The sequence below is a fragment of the Lampris incognitus genome, chromosome 12 (genome assembly GCF_029633865.1).
Source record: "Lampris incognitus isolate fLamInc1 chromosome 12, fLamInc1.hap2, whole genome shotgun sequence".
Taxonomy (NCBI): Eukaryota; Metazoa; Chordata; class Actinopteri; order Lampriformes; family Lampridae; genus Lampris; species Lampris incognitus.
Genome location: NC_079222.1, coordinates 19,231,792 through 19,258,799, shown reverse-complemented (window position 1 = coordinate 19,258,799; position 27,008 = coordinate 19,231,792). Strand labels below are relative to the sequence as shown.

Here is a 27,008-nt window from a genome sequence, read left to right as displayed (position 1 = left end):
CACGCTATTCCCCTCAGTTCCCCCTCCCCCCTGAGCAGGCCCCCCCGACCGACCAGAGGAGGCGCTAGTGCAGCGACCAGGACACATACCCACATCCGGCTTCCTACCCGCAGACACAGCCAATTGTGTCTGTAGGGACACCCGACCAAGCCAGAGGTAACACGGGGATTCGAACCGATGATCTCCATGTTGGTAGGCAATGGAATAGACCACTGCACTACCTGGATGCCCCCCTCAAACATTTTTTTTTCTCCGCCATGAAGAAACAAATCTCTCAATTTTTGTGTCAGAGCCCAGACCCACCCTCACTCAAAGACAGATGTTGAGAGAGAGAGAGAGAGAGAGAGAGAGAGAGAGAGAGAGAGAGAGAGAGAGAGAGAGAGAGAGAGAATGAATGAATGAATCAATGTTGGAGAGAGTGCCAACATTATGATTGCGACATTTCTATCAATTCTTTGAAGACCACATTTGCCACTATGGAAATATCACTCCCTAATTTCTCAAGAACTGATAGTGGAAACAATTACACTGAACCTTATCAGTACAGCACTGAGCAGCACGGTGGCCCAGTGGTTAGCACTGTTGCCTCACAGTGAGAAGGTCCTGGGCTCGAACCCCAGGCCGCCCCAGGTCCTTTCTGTGTGGAGTTTGCACGTTCTCCCCGTGTCTGCGTGGGTTTCCTCCGGGTGCTTCGGTTTCCTCCCACCTTCAAAAAGACCTGCATGTTAGGGTTAATACTCCTGTCTGTGCCCCTTAGCAAGGCAATGGAAAGAAGAACTGGAGTTGGTCCTCGGACGCTGCAGCTGCCCACTGCTCCTAGCGTTGTGCTGTTGTATGTATGTACAATGACAAAAAAAAGTGTCTTCTACCCTGGCTTTTACCAATTTAGAACCGGTACCCATTTTGGGGTTTTGGGGGGCATTACTAGAAAGCAAAGACATATCATTTGATATGGCTGCAGAGGAACCACCTGCCCCTGTCTGGGAATATTTGCTTGTGTGCCAAGTCACCAATATTCTGTCTGTGGGCAATTACCCATGGCTGCGACTCAGATGGCAGAGAGGCTGGGGAATGATATCGCTGGCACAGATGGTTGGGGCTATAGCTAGTTTGAACTGGGCTGAAAAAGATGTTTTTGTTGGAGAAGTGTCTGATTTTGGAGCTTTGATAAATGTAGGACAGGAATAGAGGCAATTTGTAGGTGAAATCCAACAAATACAGAGAACCTTGTGAAACACAGACTGACGTGGTGCAGTACACTAGGCCAGCTAAGTCAGAGGCATCAATATACAGGTGGATCGTAGTGTTTACATTAGCTCAGATTAAAACCTATTGACTCAGGGACATAGTGTGCAGATTAAAATTAATGTTCAAAGGCACTTAAAGAAAGTCAGGAAGGTGACATGACGTATGACGAGTGTCCTTTAATCAGGTTCAAGCCTCCGTGTTGGAAAGCATCTGCCCTGTTGAAGTGTTCCTGAGCAAGACACTGTCATGGCAATTTTTTTTAATTCCACTCTGACATTAAATGAGGAGCGAGACAAAAATCTCTTACAGTATTGTCACACTTTAATATAATATAATATGTTCATGAACAAGACGCACAAGCCTAGATGCTTGAATGCGTGCCAATCGATACTGTACAGTCTCTCTTATAGGACAGTTGTCTGTTCTTCCCCTCCTTATCTCATGTCTTCCAGCTCTCATCCCACCAAGGCCATTTCTCAATTTAGTGTGTACAGACTTGCTACACTCAGTGAGTTTCCCATACACTCCTCTGCTATCAACCAACAGTCAACAATATGTTACACATGGACTTTAAGCATCTATCTAGGCAATGTAAAATAAAGTTAAACATGGTGTAGGTCATACATGGTCAAAGATTCAAAGTAAGCAAACATCATATATGAATTGCTCTCACAGACACTTAGTCCTTACTGGTTCTGGAGTTGTACTATGGTGGACCTTGCACTCTGACTTGTGTTCTGAGAATTAAAAACAGAATTTTCATGTGGGGACGAAAACCCCAACCATATACATTCACTTGATTATTTGCTACTAAACTATTACCTTTTCTGGATTGCGGGAATGAAATTGCCGGTTTGATCTGAAATGCACCTGTTGTAATTGTGAATTTAACCTCCGACAAATTCAGTTCCCCAGTTAGACCAATTAAATGTGCTTAAAAGATGCACTTAAAAAAACATATGGTGCAGCACACTTCATTAACATTTTATCAGGTAGATCTATAGCCTAAACCAAAACAACGCTTTAGGTGATGTGTTGTTGGCTCATTGGCTGTAAATGCACTGGACTCTCCAGTGAGTCCCCAGGGCTCAGCAGATACCATTCTGTGTGCCTGAGGGGGTAAATCCTCTTTGCATAGCTGGTGATCAAGCCATGATGTAAAAGAGCTTAGCAGCAACAGGCAGGCAGGAAGCTTGCCTGTTGGCTAGAGGTCAGGTGATAACGCACAGCACTCAAAGAAGAGAAAGAGACATGAAAAGAGGGGTGGAAAGAAGAAGATGGCAGCTGAGGCAGAGGAGCTGTGAATGAGTTGTGAAATCGGAGAAAGGACGTCTGCACAGTTGTGTAGTAGAGACTAGTACAAGATGCACATATTGTTATGAGGATAAGATCCCACCAGCTAGGGCGGGCCAGAGTCTGTGTTAGGAACCACCCGGAAAGGAGAATGATTAAGTTTGGGCTGTGGTGACTGTATTAACCCATAGAAGACTGAAGACTTGGAGTGTGTGTGTTAGATTTGAAAGACAGTAGCCACAGCAATACCTGACAAAATGCAGTGGATCCTACTTCAATCTAGAAGTGTAGCATCAGGCAGACAGAGGATCTTGTTGATAATAATACACAACATGGACTTTATGATGCTGGTGTTGGTGATAAGTTAAGGCTGTGGTCCATTATTTACAATAAATTAATTATTTATGTTAAATTTAAAACAGAACAGAAATAAGGGCTTAAATTCCCCATGAATTTTCTGTGGCAATATTGAAACAGATTAAAGGTGGATTTGAGCCCGAATGACTCAGGACTAGCCAACACCTGGGTAACACAGTGGGCGGCACGGTGGAACAGTGGTTAGTGCTCTCGCCTCACAGCAAGAAGGTCCTGGGTTCGAACCCCGGAGTTGTCCAACCTTGGGAGTCATCCCAGGTCGTCCTCTGTGTGGAGTTTGCATGTTCTCCCCGTGTCTGCGGTGGGGTTTCTTCGGGTGCTCCGGTTTCCCCCACCATCAAAAAGACATGCATGTTAGGGTTAATACTCCTGTCTGTGCCCCTGACTGAGGCGTGGCAAGACGAACTGGAGTTGGTCCTCGGGTGCTGCACAGCGGCCTCCCACTGCTCCTAGCTACACAGCTAGGATGGGTTAAATGCAGAGAAAGAATTTCCCTACAGGGAGCAATAAAGTATCTCAAAATAAAAATAAAAAAAGAAGAAAAGCGCACTCATAATTTAACACAAAACTCCTAATGTAGAATACATAAAAATGTTTATATGTATTTTACATCACACTTTAACTTAAAATGCAAACATATTTTTTTTCTCTTGGCTCAAACTACCCCAAATGCTTCATTGCTCCATGAAAGTTTCTGTTGCATTTGCCCATCCAACATATTTTAAACAGATGAAGAGTGGATTTGAGCCTGAATGACTCAAGCACAGCCAACAGCTGGGTAACTCGCTCCTGATATAACATTTATCCTGATGTAGAATACACTACCATGTGTGTGTGTATTTTACATTCCTCTGCAGCTTGATATCCAAGCAGTCATTTTACTCAGTTTAAAACGAGCTCAGAAAGCCAGGGAACCCCTTGATAAAGGACCTGTTGATGGATGTAATGCTTTAGAATGACCATGTAGACCAGAGACTTCATCTTTAAAGATAAGGGGTGGACTAGTTAGTAGTATAATGAGTAAAATGTATATCACTTGTAAAATGATTAAACCTTTAAAACTCCATGTGATAATGTTTTTATGGCTTAATATTTACTTTTAATAATATTAATGTTGCAGTTAGCCTGTTAAAGATGCAGCAATACGTGCAGTTTGATTTGAGACCCTTCTGCTGGTACATGACGTTTTGTGATCCTGGTGCACCAGTACTACATATACATTGGTTGGACATGTTAGTGTTGGATGGGAAGTGATGTGTTTTACATAACATCCTGTTACCCGTAGGCAAAGCTAGAGGTCTGAGGGATGGTGAGCAGGATAAGCGGTTTGGATAATGAATGAATGAAGGAATCTCCTTTTGTTAATGTAATATATAAACACTATTTAAAAAAGAAAAAGTGCTCACCATTCCGCTGTCTTTTTTTCTTCCATCCACTGCATACATTTGTTTGTTGTCTTACGCCATCGCAAGTGTGATTTCAGTATAAGACCACAGTTGCTAAATATCGCCACGGTGCGGCTATTGTGTCACATGCAGTGGCGTCCGGGTAGCGCTGTGGTCTATTCTGTTGCCTACCAACACGGGGGTCGCCGGTTTGAATCCCCGTGTTACCTCCAGCTTGGTCGGGCGACCCTATGGACACAATTGGCCGTGTCTGCAGGTGGGAAGCCGGATGTGGGTATGTGCCCTGGTCGCTGCACTAGCGCCTCCTCTGGGCCAGTCAGGGTGCCTGTTCAGGGGGGAGGGGGAAGTGGGGGGACTAGTGTGATCCTCCCACGCGCTATGTCCCCCTGGTGAAACTCTTCACTGTCGGGTGAGAAGAAGCGGCTGGTGACTCCACGTGTATCGGAGGAGGCATGTGGTAGTCTGCAGCCCTCCCCGGATCGGCAGAGGGGGTGGATTAGTGACCAGGATGGCTCAGAAGAGTGGGGTAATTGGACTGGTACAACTGGGGAGAAAAAAGGGGAAAAGGATAAATTAGAATACATCCTAACAATATAATTACCTATCGATATTGATTAAAACTGAAACTGGTCATATTGAGGAAGTGAATGGTCTTGTGACTCTTGTTAGTCAGGTTGAAGTTTCCGCTCACTGTCTCGCTTCCTCCCTCCACAGGTTCCGCCCCTCCTTCCCTTCCCCTCTTCCCTGGCCACTGCCATTACAGCGCTGCTCGCCATGGAGAACTCATCAGTGGCGTCTGCATCCTCTGAGGCAGGAAGCTCACGCTCACAGGAGATCGAAGAACTGGAGCGCTTCATAGACAGCTATATCCTGGAATACCAGGTGCATGGACTGCTGGGGGATAAGGCTGATGGAGAGCTGGACGGAGACAATGTCAACAAGGCCCCACAGGTTAGAGACTTTTTGGATGGGATACTTGTATTGTATCGATTTACATAAGGATAACATTTTCAATGTTAGAACTCCTCACTTCTTCAACATAGCATTTTGGGTGGGGGGGGCATCCGGGTAGTGTAGCAGCCTATTCTGTTGCCTACCAACACGGGGATCACTAGTTCAAATCCTTGTGTTACCTCCGGCTTGGTCGGGTGTCCCTACAGACACAATCGGCTGTGTCTGTGGGGGGGAAGCCGGATTTGGGTATGTGTCCTGGTCGCTGCACTAGCGCCTCCTCTGGTCGGTCGGGGCGCCTATTCCGGGGGGGGGCTGGGGGGGAATAACATGAGCCTCCCTCACGCTACGTCCCCCTGGTAAAACTCCTCACTGTGAGGGGAAAAGGAGCAGCTGGCGACTCCACATGTATCGGAGGAGGCATGTGGTAGTCTGCAGCCCTCCCCGGATTGGTAGAGGGGTCGGCACAGCGACTGGGGTGGCTCAGAAGAGTGGGGTAATTGGAGGGATACAACTGGGGAGAAACAGTGGGAGAAAATCCAATCACTCAATCAATCAATCAATAAAAACAGCATTTTGAATGCAAAAAGACAGGGTATTAATATTTGTTAACAGCAGGCTATCACTGAGGCAAGGGCACAAATAAACAAAAACTCAGCTGATGGTGAAATTATGCTACATGCGATTTCTAAGAGGCTAACTAATGAAGGGAGGGGTTTAGCAATATGCAGATTACACATTTCAGAACAAGTTTTTTCTGTTTCATTGTTTGGATCCTAGAGTGAAAATGGGCTACTGTTGGGAGTAAATCAGTGCCGTTGTTTTCTTAATTATTGTTTGCCCTTCCAGCAATTGAACAAACAAACACGGGCTAAATGGGATGCTCTCTGCTTTGGAGTTAGTGTGTCAAGACACACATTCACAGTATTTTCCAGAAGGTCGAAGATTAGGGGCAAACTGTCTTGTTGCAGTCGGATTGAAGTGTGGTGTTGAGAGTTGGGTGGTGTTGTGGCGATCCAGGGGGAAATATGTTTTGCAATCTCCATGATATAACTGGATTTAATTCTGCCTCGCTGCTCTTTGGGTGGTGGCCCAGTGGTTAGCTCTGTTGTCTCACAGTAAGAAGGTCCTGGGTTCGAACCCCAGGCCATCCCTGGTCCTTTCTGTGTGGATCAAAATGTCTTTGTGCATGTTCAATAATCCAGGTAAGAAACTCAAAAAAGTTGAATCAGTTCATCTGGACACAACGTTTATTGACACAACATTTAATCACTCATCTAAGTGACCTCTTCAGTTTAAACTGACTGCAGGTATCCCCAACAGTCAATTTCATATGCAAATATGGGTGTGACCATTAACTAGAGTTTCAATGGCCATGTGTACTATTCACAGAGGATGTGGGAATGTTTGCAACCACAGCATTGTAAGATTGTGACAGATGTACTCTTGCCCCCGCCCCCCGCTTCAAGGAGGTCGTTTCATCTTCACATAGATGGCCTGTTTGATTCCCCATTCAAACCAGCGTTCCAGCCTATCAAGGATGTGCACATCCTCATCCTTGAAAGAGTGGCCACTGGTCTGTAGATGGGTGTAGACTGCGGAGTCCTGGCCTGAGGTGTTAGCTCTCCTGTCTTGTGCCATCCTCTTGGCCAGCGTCTGTTTAGTTTCCCCGGAGTACAAGTCACGGCAATACTCCTGGCACTTAAAGTGTACACTATATTGCTCGGTTTGTGCCGGGGGACCCAATCCTTGGGGTGGACAATTTCTGGCACTGTGTGTTGTGGGGTTTGAAAACAACTGAGACGCGGTGTTTGGAAAGTACGTGTCTAAACTTTTCTGACACTCCCGCCACATAAGGAATCACCACTGGTTTGTGCTTAGGCAGCTGTTGTCCTTCTCCTCTCTTCGATCGGCTGGTGCACTGTTTGGGCGCCTTCCTAACTTTGACAAGCTTCCAGTGAGGATAACCACACTTAACCAGGAATTGTTTAATTTTTTGATTTAGTTTTGGTATACTATATTAATCCCCATGTGGGAATTCCTCTTTGCATTTAACCCATCCTAGCTGTGTAGCTGGGAGCAGTGGGCAACTGCCGTGCAGCACCTGGGGACCAACTCCAGTTCGTCTTGCCATGCCTTGGTTAGGGGCACAGACAGGAGTATTACCCCTAACATGCATGTCTTTTTGATGTGTTTTTGATACTGATCAGTATGTGATAGTTTACGGTAAACATCAACAGTCAAATGTCCCCCATCACCAATTGTAATTTCAGTCTAAGAAGGCTAAGCTGTAATTTTTCACATCCTCCCTGGTGAACTTGATGTGTTGGTGAAATGTGGTACGTCCTAATGATGTTGGTGAAATGTGGTACGTCCTAAGATTTCATTTTAACCCAGGTGTCGTCCACAAATCTGAACCAATGGCTAGGTGGTGTCCCTGGATAGGACATCAGAGCCCTCTTTTCCACTTCCTCCATAAATAAGTTGGCCACTATAGATGAAACTGGGGAACCCATGGCACACCCATGCTTCTGCCTATAGTACTGCCCCTTGTATGTGGAGTACATGGACTGAAGATACAGCTTCAGGAGCAGACCCACTTAGTCAGTGTTAAGGGTGGTCACATTGCTAAGGGTGGGGTTGTTTTGTAATTTCATACAGACTATCTCCACTGCTTCATCAACAGGAACGCACGCCTATTTGCATATGAAGCTGATCGTTGGTTTCGGTCATTATGCAACTGTATTGTTTATAAGGGTGGGGATACCTGCAGTCAGTTTAGACTGAAGAGGTTACTTAGATGAGTGATGAAACGTTTCTGTCAATAAACGTATCTAGATGAACTGATTCAACTTTCTTTGATTTCTGTGTGCAAGTGAAATGTTTGTGGCTGCAGGAGTCAATACCTTTCAGGCCATTCTAAGGAATCTCATGTATACATTTATTTGCCGGCTCAGTGACTCTGATAATGTAATCATCAAGAGTTTAACTAATTTAAGATTCAGTGCCACATGCTACCAATCCCGGCAGTGCGACCATTGATATAGCTGCCTTCTTATAAGACACTGGTTTGTTCCTGTTATGTTATATTATTGTGTTTATTTTATGTATTGTCTCTCTTTTTTCTGTGCTTCTTTTTTTCTCATGTTTAGGCTTAGTTTACAATCACTAATACTTCATTCACTCATATGAGCTTTTTCTCCTCATTTCTGCCCTTTTCAGTGGACTAATGAATGCAATGACAAGAAAGATGGGAGCTGGTCATCGTCACGGGGAAGGGGCTCATTGAAACCGGTATGTGTATGTTTTTTGCATATAGCCAAGTCCAAAAGCTGTTGATTTAACACATATTCGTAGTAATGGATAATTTTGGGAAGTTTAAAGCTGATATGTTGTTTTTTTCTGAAATCCAGCACATTGCTTTTTCAAGTGTGTATACGTCACAATTGATTTTGTGGAATTGTAGACTTTTATTTAAACTGCAGAGTATTGCAAATATTTACAAACGGACATTTCTGCTGAAATGTTTGAGAGAATACGTTGAAATAGAGCGAAACACTCTGAGGAACGCTGGGGTCAAACAAATTATAAGGGATTTCTGCCAACGGAAGTGAGTGAGGCAATTTTATCACAGCATTGACTGACAAATCTACTGGGATTGTATAAAACAGAGTGGAGAAGGCTGAACTGGAACTTGTACACAAGCCTAAGTAGTTACATGACAAAAATTGTCCTTTTAGATGCTATCTATTGTTGTCATATTTAATACAATAGCTAAAATCCACGACATAAGTGAATACCATAATCATGGATGCGTGTAGTTGCTTACTTTAGCATTTTGCATCTTCACTTTAGCAGCCAAATGTGTAAGAGTAAGACAGGTAGCAACAAGTTTAAGGAAGTCCAGTTGTAACTGCATGACCGGAAATATCATAGAACAAGCTTGTAAAAACCTTTATTACAATGGGCGTCTGCGTAGCGCAGCGACCCATTCTGTTGCAAACCAACACGGGGCTCACCAGTTTGAATCCCGTGTTACCTCCGGCTTGGTTGGGCGTCCCTACAGACACAATCGGCCATGTCTGCAGATGGGAGGTGGTATGTGGGTATGTGTCCTGGTCGCTGATTTAGTGCCTACCCTGGTCGGTCGGAGCACCTGTTCGCGGGAGGGGGGGGGGGTAGCATGATCCTCCCACATTCTATGCCCCCCTGGTGAAACTCCTTATTGTTAGGTGAAAAGAAGCAGCTGGCGACTCCACATGTATCAGAGGAGGCATGTGGTAGTCTGCAGCCCTCCCCGGATCGGCAGAGGGGGTGGGGCAGCGACCAGGACTGCTCGGAAGAGTGGGTTATTGGGTTACAACAAACCAAACAGGCAAAACTTTAAGATTACAGTCAGTCATGTTCTATAGAGCAGCATTTCCCTGAAGCTTCTCTATTCCATTAGGGATACTTCAGAGCCAGGAAAAGTGTTGTATTTTGCATTGTAATATCTCCCTGTAAGAGTTGGAAGGAATGGTGTGTGTGTGTGTGTGAGAGAGAGAGAGAAAGAGAGAGAGAGAGAGAGATTGTGCCGACTAATTGAAGCTGTCTTTGCCTGCTTGTGCGTCATTGTGTGGCGCCAATAATGGACGTAAGATTTGCCACAGTTTTATCAGTTTCTTATTTTTCTGTTCAAACCCCCGTTGGGATTTGTGTATCCACAGCTAGCAGTCTAGCCATACTGTCATTTTAGCTGAACCATTCTGGAGACTTGAGACTTGACTCAAGACTCATGAGCAAATATTGAGAGATGCCTGGACATATTCATGAGAAGGTGGGAAGATGGCGGCATGAACTCGCGTTTGCGGCAGCTTCACCCAGTACCGACAATGCAGTGTCTTTGTCCATGTCTATGTCTGCGTCTTAAGTTTGTGTCATCGTGTGGAAGTTTGGAAGGATTTGTGTCTGTGATCGTCGATTTCGTTTAATGGCTGGGAGAGCCGGCATTGGATCAGCTGAGAGAGCTTGGTCTGCTGTGTCCTGTGGGCCCAGGGCCCGGAGCTGCGCCCATAGCTGAAACACCAAGGGTGGTCTGGTGGTAGCCTCGCTTAGTGTCGACTGTGCAGTGTTTTTGTCTGCGTCTGCGCTTGTGTCGCCATGTGGAGTGCAGGGAGGTGTATCAAAGGTGTCTGGCTGGGAGAGCTAGCGTTGGATCGGCTGAGGGAGCCTGGTCTGCTGCATCTGGTGGGCCCAAGGACCACGTCCCTGGCCAGAGCTGCGCCCAAAGAGGAAACACCGAGGGCGGTCTGACAGGACGTGGAAGCGGGGCAGGCTAAGCTAACTGCTAGCCCATGCAGACCGGCAGGTCCAACAGTCATCCTGGCTGGCGTTCGTTCTCTGGACAGTGATTTTTATTGGACGGTGTTGCACTGAATGGACTGTGTTGTTAACTGTTTGTGTTTTTTTTTTTTTTTGCTTTGTTTTCTGTTTTTGTATGTTTTTGGTGGTGTTGTTTTCGGTGAATTTTTGATATGTGTTTTTATCTTTTGTGTTGCCCTGTTGTGGCCTGGGAGAAGTTAAATTTTGTTTCTTCTGTGTATGCAAGTACATATAGTTGAAATGAAAATAAATTGTTTCTGATTCCTGGTGTTGGCCAGCAGTGATTTCACACCCTGCACTAATTCTCCATCTATTATGGAAAATACAGAGCGAGTCCCATAAAAGAGAAAGAGAGAGACTTTACAAAAATGGTCACAGGTTCATCAGCTGCTTTCTAGCTTAGTCTCCAGGCAGTAGCTGTCTGGTTCTGCTGCAGTTCGTAGGCATGTGGAGCAGACTAGGGCCTCGCCCTCATCAGCTCGATGTGCGTTGTCAACCAATTCTCATCCCATCCTCAATGCATGTTTTCTTAGGCCTAGGTGTGTCCTTCAAAGTAGCATATGGCTGAATTTGGTTTCACTGGGCATGCTTACATGTAAACCAGTAACCTGATTAGTGGGAGTAGTTAGTTAGTTTAGCCTGTATCGCCTGCTGACATTTTGAAATTGGTGAACAAAAGAGGTGTAGATGAAGAGGACCGTGATGGTAGTGTGGTTTAAACTGAAGGTGGTGGTTTTAAGGGAGAACCCCTCACCCCAGCTTCTCACAAATCTACCCAGCGAGTTCCGTTAATTACACCAGAGTGTCGCCTTTCTACTCAGCTCAAATTTTATTTTTCTACCACGCTGGACCCCGTATGTATTGCCTATGTCACATGGATCCTTGCACCTTTGATGCCTCTATATTAGGTAAGCATTTCCCACTGATGTAAGAAACAGCATAGATTTTAGATAGATTTTAAAGCAGCCATTTGAAACATTTTTTTTAAAATGTATTTAACATTGGGGAAGTCAGTTCCATAAGGCTCACACCAATAGTTTTCAGGTCAAAATATGTAAAACGGTGGGTATCCGGGTGGTGTAGCGGTCTGTTCCATTGCCTACCAACATGAGGATTGCCTGTTCGAGTCCCCGTGTTACCTCCGGCTTGGTCGGGCTTCCTTACAGACAGAATTGGTCATGTCTGCGGGTGGGAAGCCGGATGTCGGTATGTGTCCTGGTCGCTGCACTAGCGCCTCCTCTGGTTGGTCGGGGCGTTTGTTGGGGGGGGACTGGGAGAATAGCGTGATCCTCCCACGCGCTACGTCCCCCTGGTGAAACTCCTCACTGTCAGGTGAAAAGAAGCGGCTGGCGACTCCACATGTATCGGAGGAGGCATGTGGTAGTCTGCAGCCCTCCCCGGGTCAGCAGAGGATGTGGGGCAGCGACTGGGACGGCTCAGAAGAGTGGGGTGATTGGCCAGGTAAAATTAGGGAGAAAAAAGGGGGGGAAATAAAGAAATGTAAAAAAGACACAAGCTCACTCCTCCTTTAAAGGCAATATTTCGATGTATGTGTTTACAGAATTTGAAATGACCGTCTAAAATGTGATTCTGTAATAACTAGTTAGGGGTGTTTTGCAAAGTCATGCTGCTTTCGTCTTTGTATCACACCGCCGTCATCTTTGCTCATGTGGCCCCCAGAGCACACTATTGATTTAAGTACAGGCTTTCTGAGCGCTCAGTCCTGTGTGCCTTTCTGTCTCAGTGAACAGTGTCTCTGTGCTCAGTCAGTGCAGCAGGAGACAAATGCTGCCGGAAGAGCCACTAACTGAATAAACCCAAATAAATGATCTGACAGTTGGTTTGCTAAGGGCTTGTGTGTGTGTGTGTGTGTGTGTGTGTGTGTGTGTGTGTGTGTGTGTGTGTGTGTGTGTGTGTGTGTGTGTATGTGTGTGTGCGTGTCTGTTTGTCTGTCTGTCTGTCTGTCTGTCTGTCTGTCTGTCTGTCTGTCTGTCTTTCTGTCTGTCTGTCTGTCTGTCAGTCTGTCTGTCTGTCTTTGTGTCTGTCTCTGTCTGTCACTGTCTGTTTGTCAGTCTGTCAGTATCTCTCTCTGTCTGTCTGTCAGTCTGTCTCTCTGTCTGTCTGTCAGTCAGTCTGTCTTGTCTGTCTGTCTGTCTGTCTGTCTGTCTGTCTGTCTGTCTGTCTGTCTGTCTCTCTGTCTCTCTGTCTCTCTGTCTCTCTGTCTGTCGGTCAGTATGTCTCTCTGTTTGTCAGTCTGTCAGTATCTCTCCCTGTCTGTCTGTCAGTCTGTCTCTCTGTCTGTCTGTCAGTCAGTCTGTCTTGTCTGTCTGTCTGTCTGTCTGTCTGTCTGTCTGTCTGTCTGTCTGTCTGTCTGTCTGTCTCTCTGTCTCTCTGTCTCTCTGTCTGTCGGTCAGTATGTCTCTCTGTCTGTCTGTCTGCCTATGTGTATGTGTCCGTGTATCTGTTCATCTCTCTGTTTGTATGGCTGTCTACATGTATGAATCTGTTGTCCTTTGTGTGCTTCTGTTCTCTGTCGGTCTGTCTGTCTGTCTGTCTCTGTGTGTACCTGTCTGTGCAAGTTTGTGTCTGTCTGACTGTCTGTCTGTTTGCTTGTTCGCTCTGCTTTCACCATGCAGTCTCCACTAAAGTGGTTTAGAGTAACAGTAGATCCACAGAGTCCATGCAGATTCATTTGAATGTATCCACCAGAATGAGAACGTGGCAGGAAGAGGATGAATGAGAGACTTGAAGACAGCATAGGGGTGCAAAGTGTGAGGGAGCATGATGTGTGTCAGACGTATGTGTACACACACACACACACACACACACACACACACACACACACACACACACACACACACACACACACACACACACACACACACACGTAGATGAAGTACTTAACTACAGTCACCTGACAAGGAGACAGGCCATAAGGCTTTGCCAAATAGGCTTTTGTGCGAGCTGTATTTAGTATACTACCTTTAGCTTTACACAGCCAGACACCTACATACTGGGGCTATGGCTGCTAATTTACCCATCCTGTCCTGTTAGCCCTCCAGGGATAATGGTGTCTTTACCTCTGTATCTGTTTCTATGTATCACATAAATACACACCAAACCGCTAAACTACACTTCAAACACACTACATTGGACTTCCCTTCTAACTCTGTTATTACAATTTGTCAAAGCTGATGTTTCTCTGTTCAATTTAATCATTTTGTGTTTGTTTTTTTAAGATGGGAGAGCTTGTGAGGATGAAAAAAGAATAGATTACAGAAATGCAGTATATCAGAGATACTGTATTTGTTTGGCACGGTGGCCCAAAGGTTAGCGCTGTCACCTCACAGCAACAAAGTCCTGGTTTCGAACCCTGGGGTTGTCCAACCTTGGGGGGGGGGTCATCCCAGGTCCTCCTTTGTGTGGCGTTTGCATGTTCTCCCCGTGTCTGCGGTGGGTTTTCTCCGGTTCCCCCCGCCATCAAAAGAAACCTGCATGTTAGGGTTAATACTCCTGTCTGTGCCCCTGACCGAGGCAGTGGGAAAAGACCTGGAGTTGGTCCCCAGGTGGTGCATGAAGGCGGCAGCCCACTGCTCCTAGCTACACAGATCACAGCCAGGATGGGTTAACTTGCAGTAACTGAATTTCCCCAAGGGGATTAATAAAGGAAATGTAATATATTTAAAATAAGAAATATCTCACTTTTCCCCTCTTCTCTTTTCTCTCCTTTTTACTCTTATCCTCTCATTCTGATTCTCCATGTAAATCTTGATCTATCTCCCTCCCTCCGTGCATACGCCCATGCTTGCTATCATCAATTTCCCTTTCTCTCCATCACTGCCTTGCTCCTCTTTTATTCATCTTTCCCCTGCATCACTTCTCCTTCCATATTTCCTTTGCTGTGTCCCTCTGTTCTTTCCTTTAAACCTCTTTCTTATTCCACATACTGCTTTTCTTCCCCCCATTTGACTCCCTCCCTCCCTCCCTCCCTCCCTCCATACCCCTACCTCCACCCTCCCTCCCTGTCTCTCTTCTTGCCTGTAGGATGAGTGGGAACAAAGCAGCAATGGAAGTACAGGCTCCAGGCCCAGCTCGGGTTCCAGACCAGGCTCGGGCTCCCGCTCCTGCAGCAGGGGCCGAAATAACCAGTTTAAGGGCCCTGCCAAGGTACTGTGTGTGTGCGTGTGTGGGTGGGGGGGTGGGGTTGGGGGGGTGGGGTTTGGAGTCAGTGTTATCTGTCCCCAGTCTCTGATCTGTCTCTCCGTGGATGCTGTGCTTTATTACATGGCCTCATGTAATAAGTGTTGCCTCTCAAACCTTCCTTATCAGATAGGAGAGACAGAATGCTGTCTGACAGAAGCAGCAGCTGTACATGTTATAACAGTTGCACTAAACATTGTTGTCACTTGATATTGCGCCAGAAAAACAGGTTTAGAGATAGTTTGGTAAACTGTACATAACATTATACAACAGTGTGACTGTGTATTCATTTATGTCATTTTTTTTAAACATCTTTGATATGATATACCTTGTTCATATCCAGACAGTAACACATTGTGATTCATCATTATTGTTAGATATAGGCTACGGGCGTCCGGGTAGCGTAGCAGTCTATTCCGTTGCCTACCAACACAGGGCTCGCCGGTTTGAATCCCTGTGTTACCTCCGGCTTGGTCGGACGTCCCTACAGACACAGTTAGCCATGTCTGCGGGTGGGAAGCCAAATGTGGGTATGTGTCCTGGTCGTTGCACTAACGCCTCCTCTGGTCGGTCGGGATGCCTGTTCGGGGGGGGGGGGGGGGACTGGGGAGAATAGTGTGATCCTCCCATGTGCTACGTCCCCCTGGCGAAAGCCCTCACTGTCAGGTGACAAGAAGCAGCTGGTGACTCAGCATGTATCGGAGGAGGCATGTGGTAGTCACCAGCCCTCCCCGGATCAGCAGAGGGGGTGGGGAAGCGACCAGGACGGCTCGGAAGAGTGGGGTAATTGGCCGGGTAAAATTGGGGAGAAAGTGGGGGGGGGGTATAGGCTAAGCCTGTTATACTGTGTGTCTCACAGAGACAGATGTTTCAAGTGTTTTAGTGGAATCTGTTGTGCAGCCCAAACTCTTATAATAAAATCTTTTTTTGTAAGTCCATTTGAGAGTGTGTGATTCACCCTTTTATACCCCTTAGAATAGGAACAGAGAAGGGTCCTTTGACATCTTGGGGACGGACATCTGGGCTGCCAACACTATGGACTCACATGGGTAAATTACCTTTTATCTAAATACTAACAGGTTGTGTAGACCAATGGGTCTTCAATCCTTGTCCACTCTTTCTTCCTCCTCTTTTTTGATGTTGCCCTCGCTCATTCTCTTTATTTTTTTGTCTTTATTAATCTTACCTGTTAATCTTACCTGTTAATTGAGGGTCAGGTGTATCAGTTCCGGATCAAGCTTAGCCTAGTTGGCCTGGACAAGATCACATCATACCCAGCAAAATACCGACTTTCAGCAAATTGCTTAATCCCGCCATCCTTGTCTCTTCTGTCCTCCTTTTCTTTAAATCAGCAAGAGTCTAGTGCAGGGAACTGTTCAGTTTGTTTTGAGGAAAAACTTAACAATGGTGAAAAACATCTCGTTTGGCAGAATAGTTTGTATTTTGTTAGATCACAGGCATGTGGAGTGCATTGACACCTTCACTGCAGATAGGATATTAGGCTTTAAAGGATGAGACTCTGGCGGCACAGTGGTGCAGTGGTTAGCACGGTTGCCTGACAGCAAGAAGGTCTTGGGTTTGAGCCCTGGGGTAGTCCAACCTTGGGGGTCGTCCCAGGTCGTCCTCTGTGTGGAGTTTGCATGTTCTCCCCGTGTCTGCATGGGTTTCCTCCGGGGGCTCCGGTTTCCTCCCACAGTTCAAAGACATGTAGTTCAGGTGAATCGGCCATACTAAATTGTCCCTAGATGTGTGTGTGTTTGTGTGTGTGTGTGTGTGTGTGTGTGTGTGTGTGTGTGTGTGTGTGTGTGTGTGTGTGTGTGTGTGTGTTGGCCCTGTGATGGACTGGCAGCCTGTCCAGGATGTCTCCCCGCCTACCACCCAGTGACTGCTGGGATAGGCTCCAGCATCCCCTCCACCCTAAGTAGGATAAGTGGCTTGGATAACAGATGGATGGATGGATGAGAATCTAGTAATGAAGCAAAGACAGGGCTCCTAAATGTCTAGAAAACATCAAAATTTACTGACTACAAACCTGGAAAATTATATCTCTGATCAAAGGTCCTAGAAATGTTCCTGAGGTCATGGAATATAGTAGAGTTATGTTGTAAACCCATGTTTCTACCTACTAGCGTTGCACATTTCTGTGTACTGAGCCGAGGTCACTATATTTTTAGCTGCTGATACTGAACATCAGTGCTTGAAGCTCGGTGGTATGTTGAGTGACCAGCTAAAAGGGATGCGGCCTACTTTGAGGCTGGTCAAACATCACAGCATTGCACTCGCATCAACATTCCTGAAGCAAATCGTTGCAAGTGGAGACGTCGCAGTAAAACTCACTTTTGTTTGCTCTGAAAAAGATGAGAGCTGCTTGCTTGAAAGACCTCTAAGCTGTTGTAACGAGCGTGGCTGTATGCCGCTGTACGTTTTTATTTTCTAAACGGTGTGCTTCACCACTTCTCTGTGTAAACATTAGTTCAGCTCCCGTATATCTCAAAAGGCGTCTGAAAGTGGTGATGTGAAAGGAGCCGACAAAATACTCGGTGCACAGAACAGAGAAAGGATCCTGATATATTAGTCCGTTGCGTTAGGGAAGACTGGTTGCCATGGCAGCGGCCGCGCAGCAACATCATGTAACCAAGTTCCGGCCACGTTGGCACTTCTGAACATGCACAGAAGAAAAAAAAGAAAGGATGCAGCCTGTATGGCAGGATGATGCAAGCCGATATCCTTTATAACTACGAAAGCTGCCCACTCCTGCTGAAATAACACCTCCTACAGTCAGCCAGTAGCAGACATATTAGAACAAGGGCAAATAAAGTTTAGTTTGTTTACCATTTGCACATATTTAACATTATACAGAAGGGCATTAAAACATGACTATGATGGTAAGCTGTCATATGAATACATTCAACATCAACATATAAATATTGACCTTTGCCCATAAGTCCTCGGTTAGCTGTCATGCTAAGCTATCGATAACAAGAGTATGGAAACACAGTTCTCAGTCTGTCCATTCAACACTTCGAAAATGCAGTTAAGTTGGGCAGATTGCAAGAAGCATTGACCGAGGGGTTATTATGAAAGAGCAACTTTCTAAAGAGATCCTCTGCAGCTCATTTAACCCCTGCTCGATAGAGGGATGTGGTTCCTCACTTAATGGTTATTGGAAGTAGACTATTCTTTGTCACAATGTCCTCCAGCTGATGCAACCTGACCAGCATGCACAGCATGATTCATTTGAAGCTCTTGCTCCGACAACTTCATTTTAAACAATCAAAATCAGAATATTTTGGGTGGCACAGTGGTTAGCGCGGTCGCTTCACAGCGAGAATGTCCTGAGTTCGAGCGCCGGGGTAGTCCAACTTTGGGGGTCGTCCCGGGTCGTCCTCTGTGTGAAGTTTGCATGTTCTCCCCGTGTCTGTGTGGGTTTCCTCCGGGGGGTCCGGTTTCCTCCCACAGTCCAAAGACATGTAGGTCAGGTGAATTGGCCGTACTAAATTGTACCTAGGTGTGTGTGTGTGTGTGGGGGGGGGGGGCTGTGATGGCCTGGCAGCCGGTCCAGGGTGTCTCCACACCTGCCGCCCAATGACTGCTGAGATAGGCTCCAGCATCCCCGCGACCCTGCCCTGAGAGCAGGATGAGCAGTTTGGATAATGGATGGATGGATGGATAATGAATGAATGAAAATCAGAATATGGCCACTAACAATATTCACCACTAAGTCAAACTTCTTAACTTTTGAAAGTGAATATTTAAGAGTTTAATTACACTTGAAGATCTACTGTGTCTGATTCATACAACTGTTAATAGGCTTTCTCTTTCCAATACCAGTGAATAAAATTAACAAAATTACATCATTTAAATCAGTAATCCTAAACTTGGACAATAGTTACATATATATATATATATATATATATATATATATATATATATATATATATATATATATATATATATATATATATATATATATATTTAGCTGAATTTGTTTGCTGTCTTAAGAATTCCTCAAGGCTGGTTTCTTTGCCCATACTTGGTTCGCATCTCTCATTTGTTCCTGTAAGGATAAAAGAGTGCATTTCCAGCCACAAAATAGGCCATCCACCTTGAAGTGGTGGGTTAGCTGTTTTTCCACCAAAGACACAGTCAATGGGATGAATCCGGCACAAACAGGAATAGTTATGCTTTTTATTCTTATTTTGGTGTTTACACCAGCAACCACTGTAAAAAACTACCTTTGACACGAGATCACTCCTTGGATGTCTCAGTTATATTGCTGTCTAGAGAATCAACCTAACGGTACAGATATCTGATTACAATGAAGTTAGTTATGTATATCAGGAGTGGCACGGTGGCACAGTGTTGCCCCACAGCAAGAAGGTCCTGGGTTCGAGCCCCGGGGTAGTCCAACCTTGGGGGTCGTCCCAGGTCGTCCTCTGTGTGGAGTTTGCATATTCTCCATGTGTCTGTGTGGTTTTCCTCCGGGGGCTCCGGTTTCCTCCCACAGTCCAAAGACATGTAGGTCAGGTGGCTCGGCCATACTAAATTGTCCCTAGTTGTGAAAGTTTGTGTGTGGGGGGGGCCTCGGCTCTGATGGCCTGGCAGCTGGTAGACACCGATTGAGATAAGTTGCTTGGACAATGGATGGATATATCCATATTTATGTATATATATATATATATATATATATATATATATATATAGTATATATGAATAATCAGATCAATGCTTTAACTCCCTGCATGTCTGGAATGTTTTTGTTTGGGGGGGGGGGAGTACAGTGATCACAGCATTGTACATATGGCAGGATCTTATTTGGGAGCCCATTAAAGCTGCTCTGGGACCCAGGAGGTGGTAACTATTAAATGCCTGATTAGAAGTCTTTTTGGAGGGGCTTAGATTGCAATGAGATAGCAGATTATTGGCTAAAAGAGTACTGAGTGCAAACTTTGATATAAGTGATAATCTTATTGCCGACACATAAGCGTCAACCCAGCCAGCTTTGGTGAAGGGGTAACGTTGCCTTGTTCATTGATTCCTGAGTATGCTTCACATCCGGGACACCTTACATGTCTTTTGGTGTGCATGTGCACAAGGATGCTATCTGTCCTTGGGAGATCCTGACTCTGTCTTTATTTCTCTAGGGGTGCTGGCTGGGACGTGCAGCCAGAGAAGCTGGACTTCAGCCAGTTCCACAGGAAACATTTCCGAGGCACTCCAAAGCACCTACCACACATTGACAGAGAGGGGTGAGATGTGGCCCTAGGGCACAAGTGTTAGGGTCTTTTGTATTCTGTCCAACCTGTGTCTGGTATCCTATCCCGTCTTGGCCTTTGTATTGTCTTCTGTTGACCATTACATATTATTGCATTTGATTTATATTCATGAATTATGTCTTCAACTCTGTCCTTTTCATTTCTTCTTCACTCTATTCTGTCTTTATCGATTCCAAGAGACTTCAGTTCTCTCGTGGTCTCAGTTCAAATATTCTTTTTGTTTTGTCTATAATTAAGTCTGACCAGGGTCCGTCAATTTCTCAAGAAGTACTGTTCTTTTTTATTGATGCTTTCCCCCCTTACTCACATTTAACACTTTTCTCTCTCTCAGGATGATTAAAAACAAGTTTGAAGACGATGGTATTGACATGAACGACATAGAGAGATTCCTCCCCCACTTGCACCCAGTAAGTCACTTCTGTAAATATCGGTGGTAGTTCCTGCATGTTTAATTGTGATGGTTTCTCACACTGACATGTATAATGTTTTAAACTCACTTGTTCTATAGGACATACTTATGCCCAATCTGAAAGGGATCGGAGACTGCAAGGTGGTGACGGGAGACGGTAGCTAGGCAGCATGACTTTTGGTATCAAGAAGGGGAAGAGAGTGAAAGCAGAGCCAAGGATCAAATGGTGGAAGTTGAAGAAGGAGGACTGTTGTGTGGCGTTCAGGGAGGAGTTAAGACAGGCACTGGGTGGTAGTGAAGAGTTGCTGGATGGCTGGGCAACCACTGCAGAAATAGTGAAGGACACAGCTAGGAAGATACTTGGTGTGTCATCTGGAAAAAGTAGACAGGAGTACAAGGAGGACCGGCGTAAAGTGAAGAGAGAGGTGGCGAAAGCAAAGGAAAAGGTGTATGGTGAGTTGTATGAGAGGTTAGAAGAAGAGAGTGCAGGCAGGGTGGAGTGGGTGGAGAAGTGTCAGGAGTGATTTGCGACAGAAGGATACCAGCAAGAGTTAAAAGTAAGGTTTACAAGATGGTAGTGAGACCGGCTATATAGTATGTTTTGGAGACAGTGGTACTGATGAAAAGACAGGAGGCAGAGCTGGGGGAGGCAGAGTTGAAATTGCTGAGATTTTCACTGGGAGTGACGAAGAAGGACAGGATTAGGAACGATTATATTAGAGGGACAGCTCGGGTTGGATGATATGGAGACAAAGCAAGAGAGGCAAGATTGAGATGGTTTGGACATGTGTGGAGGAGAGATGTTTGGTATATTGGGAGTAGGATGCTGAATATGGAGCTGCCAGGGAAGAGGAAAAGAGGAAGTTAATGGCTGGCATGACAGAGGAAGATGCAAAGGGCAGGAAGAGATGGAAACGGATGATCCGCTGAGGCGACCCCTAACGGGAGCAGCCGAAAGTAGTAGTAGTAGTTCTATAGGACATACTAATGATAATTTATCTTCTAATAACTACTAATAAAAGATTCATATTAGAAAACAAGTCCTATATATTGTTACTTGATTAAATCGGCACAGGGTGCTTGGACTTTTCAGCCGTCAGTAGCAAAGTACCAATCTTTGTTAGAGACTGCTCTCTAGTGGTACAAAGAAGAAATTACAGCAAAGAACATGTAAATGAACAATAGCCATTGTGTCATGACATATCAAGAACTAAATAATTGTCATAAAGAACTAAATGGTTCAACGTATACAATAATATCAAATGTATATCCGGATCTTATGATTATATAAAAAGACATGGTATGCCGTAAATAACAAAAGCATTATAATGACATGAATTGAGTCTTAAGATTGACTTTTTATGACACCTAGTGGTGAGAGAGCAAGCCTTGTTTTTTTTTTTATTCCACTCACAGAAAAGTGGGTGGGCAAACTGTAATATTGGCCACTAGGGGTAGTGTGTAAGGGCATCTTGTACCTATTGATTGGTAGTCCACAGAACTCTAGTGGTGATTTTTAGTTTCTAAGAGTTGGCATTTATCTTCTTTTTTTTTTTTACAAAGCTGTGACATCAGACATCAGAATCATGTTATTGGCCATGTAGGTTTGCACTACATGGAATTTGACTCCGGTTTCGTGGCTCTCTCAGTGTACTTTACATAGAATAACAACTCTACAACACAACAATCTTCAGATATATACATATAGATTTACATATACAGGCAAAATAAGTGGTGATAAAGTGCAGTGGTGCAGAGAATATATTATCAGAGATATTGAAATAGTTGTTAGCAACTGACTTACATACATGCCTGAGGTAGATGGACATGACAGAGCGTACCAGAAGATGTACAATGTACAGTACAGTATATACAAATAGCTGGATTTATTGGCATACATTTGAATGACAGCCTGTGGAAAGAAACTGTTTTTATATCTGGTTGTTTTGGTGTACCATGCTCTGTAGCGCCTACTAGAGGGGAGGAGTTGGAACAGGTTGTGACTAGGGTGTGATGGTTCTGCAGTGATGTTGCCTGCCTGTTTCCTGACTCTGGAGGTGTGTAAGTTCTGATTGGAGGGCAAGTTGCCACCAGTGATTATCTCTGCAGACTTAACCGTCCGTTGTAGTCTGTCCTAGTCCTGTTTGGTGGCTGATCCAAACAGACAGTGATGGATGTGCAGAGGACAGACTGGATTATGGCAGTGTAGAGCTGAAACAGCAGTTCCTGAGGCAGGTTGAACTTCTTGAGCTGGCGACCGAAATAGCCAGGTAAATGAGAAAACTCCTTCGAGGTAAAGACTCAGGTTTCTGACCCTCGGCTTGGTTTACGTCTCTGTTCAAAGATCGCCCGATTTGACATGTGCCTATGTCGCTAAGTTATACTCTACAGAACCTATAGATAGCATTTCTATATAATTCTGTCTGGAAAGCCTAACTCTTTACTTAACTGATATTGTATTTCTGCCTGCTGCCTGTCTATAAGTCTCAAATCAACAAAATATGACCTACAATTGATTTTTAATGAGTCCTTCCTGTCAGAACAAGCTGAGGCCTCATAGTAATGCTTGTTATGGTGCTATACATTTAATTTTGGTCGGCAGAGTTTATCTTTGAGTCACTGATGTCAACCTCCTCTCTTCCTTCCTTACTTGTTGGGCCAAGATGTCCTCCATCGCTTGTACTGTTGGAACCGCAATGTCTTCCTCTTTCCTTGCTCTTTTGGCTTTCAAGCCGTGATTCATTCCACCTCATACTGATTGAGCCAAGATAGCCCTTGCACTACAAAGATGGCTTCCTCCCTTCCATACTTTCAGAGCCAAGATGGCCGTTTCCTTTCATTCACAAAGTGCCACAAGGAAGACGGGGTCAGCTGAGTTTGTCTGGTTTGTATTGGATAGGATGTGGGTTGGCACTGGGACATGGAAAGGTCAGAGGAGATTGGGAATGCCAAACATACTCTCTCTTTACCTCCCTCCCACTCTTTCCTTCACTGTCTCTCACACAAACACTCATGCAAACATTCAGTCATACTCAGCCTCTTTGTGTGCATATACTGTAAAAAAATGTCTAGATTTGATGGTGAAAAACTGTCAAACCTTGACAGTAAAAGACAGTAAACTATAAATATGTTGAATACTGTTTCTGTTCCAGCGAGACAACGTAAATATAAAAAAATATATATACATATATAATATATCCGCCAAAACAATAATTTTTACATCTCCATTCTGAAAAAATACAGTACTCCATCGTTGAATACCCTTGCATTGTTTTTATAATGGAAATATACCGTAATACATGACCCGTATACAGTAATATATAACTGTATACCGTAATATATAGACAGCCAGCACTCGCATTTATTTTTTATTAAAAATAAATTTTATCACGGTTAAATGTACTAACCATTATGCTGATAACAGAAATATACCGTAATATATATAACAGCCAACACTGTAATTTTTTGTATTTATTTTTTGTAAAAAAGTGCATTTTGTCACCATTAAATGTACTAACCATTGTGCTGATAACGGTTAGTACATTTAACACTATCCAGTCAACTAAAGGGGTCGGATCCTTTCGTTGACTGGATAGTGCAGTCGCCCGTGGCGCGGGCTATCCGGGTTCGATTCCTGGCTGCGAAGGGGGTTCTCGGCTGCCCCCTGAAGCGGGATGGTGAGAGAGACCGTTAGGCCATCAAAAGCACATGCGCCTAGAGGCGTGAAGGAGCTGTGTTACCCCCCCCCCCCCCACACACACACACACACACACACTGTAACAACCAGAGATGACTAGACTCGCTAGCCCTTGGCTAATGGGTCGGGCCCTTTATTTGACTTGTTAGTGCAGTCACCTGTGATCTGGGCTATCCGGGTTCGATTCCTGGCTGCCCCCTGAATTTGCTACAATAGCAATATAGTATAGTGTAATAATATAGTAATAGTAGAAAAAGTTCTGTTGTAGTTATTACAGTGAAGTTCTGGTAACCACAGCTGCCAGTTTTTTTTATCAGAAAAACAACAGTTTTGTTTTTGTTTTGTTTTTTACAGTGTACAGTTTTTAACCGTTATCAAGTGGTAATCTCACAATCGTCATCTCATATCTCTGCCAGGGTGATCACACCGTAGCCAAAACTGGCCACAGCTGTCATAGTAATCCTCAATGTCACATGGTTATGTGCCCCCAGCCTCCAGGGTTTTATGCCACAGGCCCCAGTTTGCAGTGTAGAGCAGTCAGAGCACCATGTTTAACAATACTTCCATCATAAAGAGGCACCTGAGAGCATAGATACAGTCCACTGTATCACTGTTCATTTTAGTTACCCTTACGTCTGCCATTGATGCTGCAGATTTTTTCTTCCTTAGAGATGTTTTGTTTTTCCAAGACAGAGTAGGAAAGACACAAGTAGACATCCATCCATCCATTATCCAAGCCGCTTACCCCAATTGGGGTTGCAGGATTCATTGGGCAGCAGGCTGGGAGACACCCTGGTCAAGCCACCAGTCCATCACAGGGCCGACACACACACATTCACACCTAGGGACAATTTAGTATAGCCAATTCACCTGACCTACATGTCTTTGGACTGTGGGAAGAAACCGGAGTACCCGAGGAAACCCACGCAGACACGGGGAGAACAGGCTAACTCCACACAGAGGACAACCCAGGATGACCCCCAAGGTTGGACTACCCCGGGGTTTGAACCCAGGACCTTCTTGCTATGAGGCGACCATGCTAACCACTGCGCCACCGTGCTGCCCCATAAGTAGACATAGTTGATTATTATAGGATTCAATTTTAGGACAGTGGGGACAAATGCTCGACTTGAGACGGTTGACACTAACCTCTTGACAATCTCTGAACACAAGTATTGACGTGTCAAGCATAGTAATAAGATGTCCTGTATTTTAGTGCTAGGACCACCGCTGAATGATGAGGGGCTAATGAGCAGTGGTATTTGGAAATGATACAGCATGTGTTTTACAAATATCTGTTGCCACCTTGTTATATAAAATGATAACCTGGGATAGGCTCCAGCAGCCCCGAGACCCTGAGAGCAGGATGGGCGGTTTGGATAATGGATGGATGGATGGATATTTTAGCTGTTTGATAATGTCCACTAGTGTGGGGCTCATACTAGTCAGCTTTTTGTGCTTGGAGTAGATGGCGTCTGCAGCCAAGTTGTTTTGAACACCGCCTGATCTTTGGTCTTTGGCATTACCTACACAATTGTTTTATAAAGGGCTCGGGACTTAATCAGTGAAAGCGAAAAGCTGATTCAATGAGTTTGCCTTCCCCAGTTGGCTGCCGGACCGCGAGGCTACTTACTTCACCCCAAGTCCCCTCCTTTTTTTTTTTATACTTGCTGCATACTTCCACTTCCTCTTTCCACAAGTCAGCGTAGACTTACAAAAAGCCATGGGTTGTGGAAAGCTGTGTGTGTGTGTGTGTGTTTGATTGAGTGTGTGTTTGATTGAGTGTGTGTTTGAGTGTGTGTGTTTTTTTTAGATTTTCATACCTGGGAGAGTCGGCGAGGGGGAGTATTTCCTCCCTATGCTCTCCTCATTGTCTCTGCCAGAGGACTGTCAATGGGACCTTTACTCACCTCTCTGGAATGTTAGCACATGCACACGCACACACATACACCAACACACACATTCACGTAAGCCCTCTCTTCCGATCCACATACTTCCTTCCACTGTCATCTTATAATAAGGATAAAAAAAGCTTAGACAAGACTGACTAAGACGAGACTACTGATGAGTGCATTCATATTAGTAAGTGACTGAAAAATGTGTAAATGACTGGAAAGTATACACATGCACGCACTCACCAACACACACAGTTAATGATTTCAACCCCTTTTTTTCTAATTTGGTACTTCCAGATATGTGTCCCACAGGTATTAACAATATGCAATCTACTGCTGTGCTAAAAGTGCATTTAAAGGCCTGCTCTCAACATGCAGGGGTAAATAATTTGAGAAAGCAGCGTAGGTGTGCAGCCGCACAGTATAGAGACGGTTTTTTAGACTCAGTAATAGAGTCAGTAATGCTTTTCAACACCAGGTAGATCCAAGGCCTATATATTCATTCATATCTTGTCATCCCTCTCCTTTATGCCGCTCTCTCGTTCTGCGCCCAACCCTCTCCAATCAGGACAGCGTTTCACTCGTCAGCCTGATCATGTGATCACTGATAACTGATCATGGTCAGTTATAGTGTTGTGGCAGCCACGGTTCATAAGTGTATGCATGTGTTTAAAACGTATATGAGCATGCATGCTAGCTACCATTATTTACCCACTCAGCGTGTAAAATGCAAAGAGTGAATGTGGTCAACATTCAGCGGATTTAGTTGCAGACTACCATATGCCTCCTCCGGTACATGTGGAGTCGCCGGCCGCTTCTTTTCACCTGACAGTGGGGAGTTTCACCAGGGCGATGTAGCGCATGGGAGGATCACGCTATTCCCCCCAGTTTCCCCTC

At 44.9% G+C, this 27,008-nt stretch overlaps 1 protein-coding gene across 1 annotated transcript in view; it reads left to right on the top strand.

Moving 5' to 3' along the window:
• The window catches only part of ctif (CBP80/20-dependent translation initiation factor), a 114,670-nt gene that overhangs the window by 31,510 nt on the left and 56,152 nt on the right, over positions 1-27,008 (top strand). Inside the window, exons 2-7 of the mRNA XM_056291070.1 lie at positions 5,037-5,273; positions 8,496-8,567; positions 14,679-14,801; positions 15,810-15,883; positions 19,979-20,083; positions 20,442-20,517. Coding sequence (XP_056147045.1) covers positions 5,097-5,273; positions 8,496-8,567; positions 14,679-14,801; positions 15,810-15,883; positions 19,979-20,083; positions 20,442-20,517 — 627 coding nt within the window. The 5' untranslated portion in view covers positions 5,037-5,096. The remainder of the gene's footprint in view (positions 1-5,036; positions 5,274-8,495; positions 8,568-14,678; positions 14,802-15,809; positions 15,884-19,978; positions 20,084-20,441; positions 20,518-27,008) is intronic.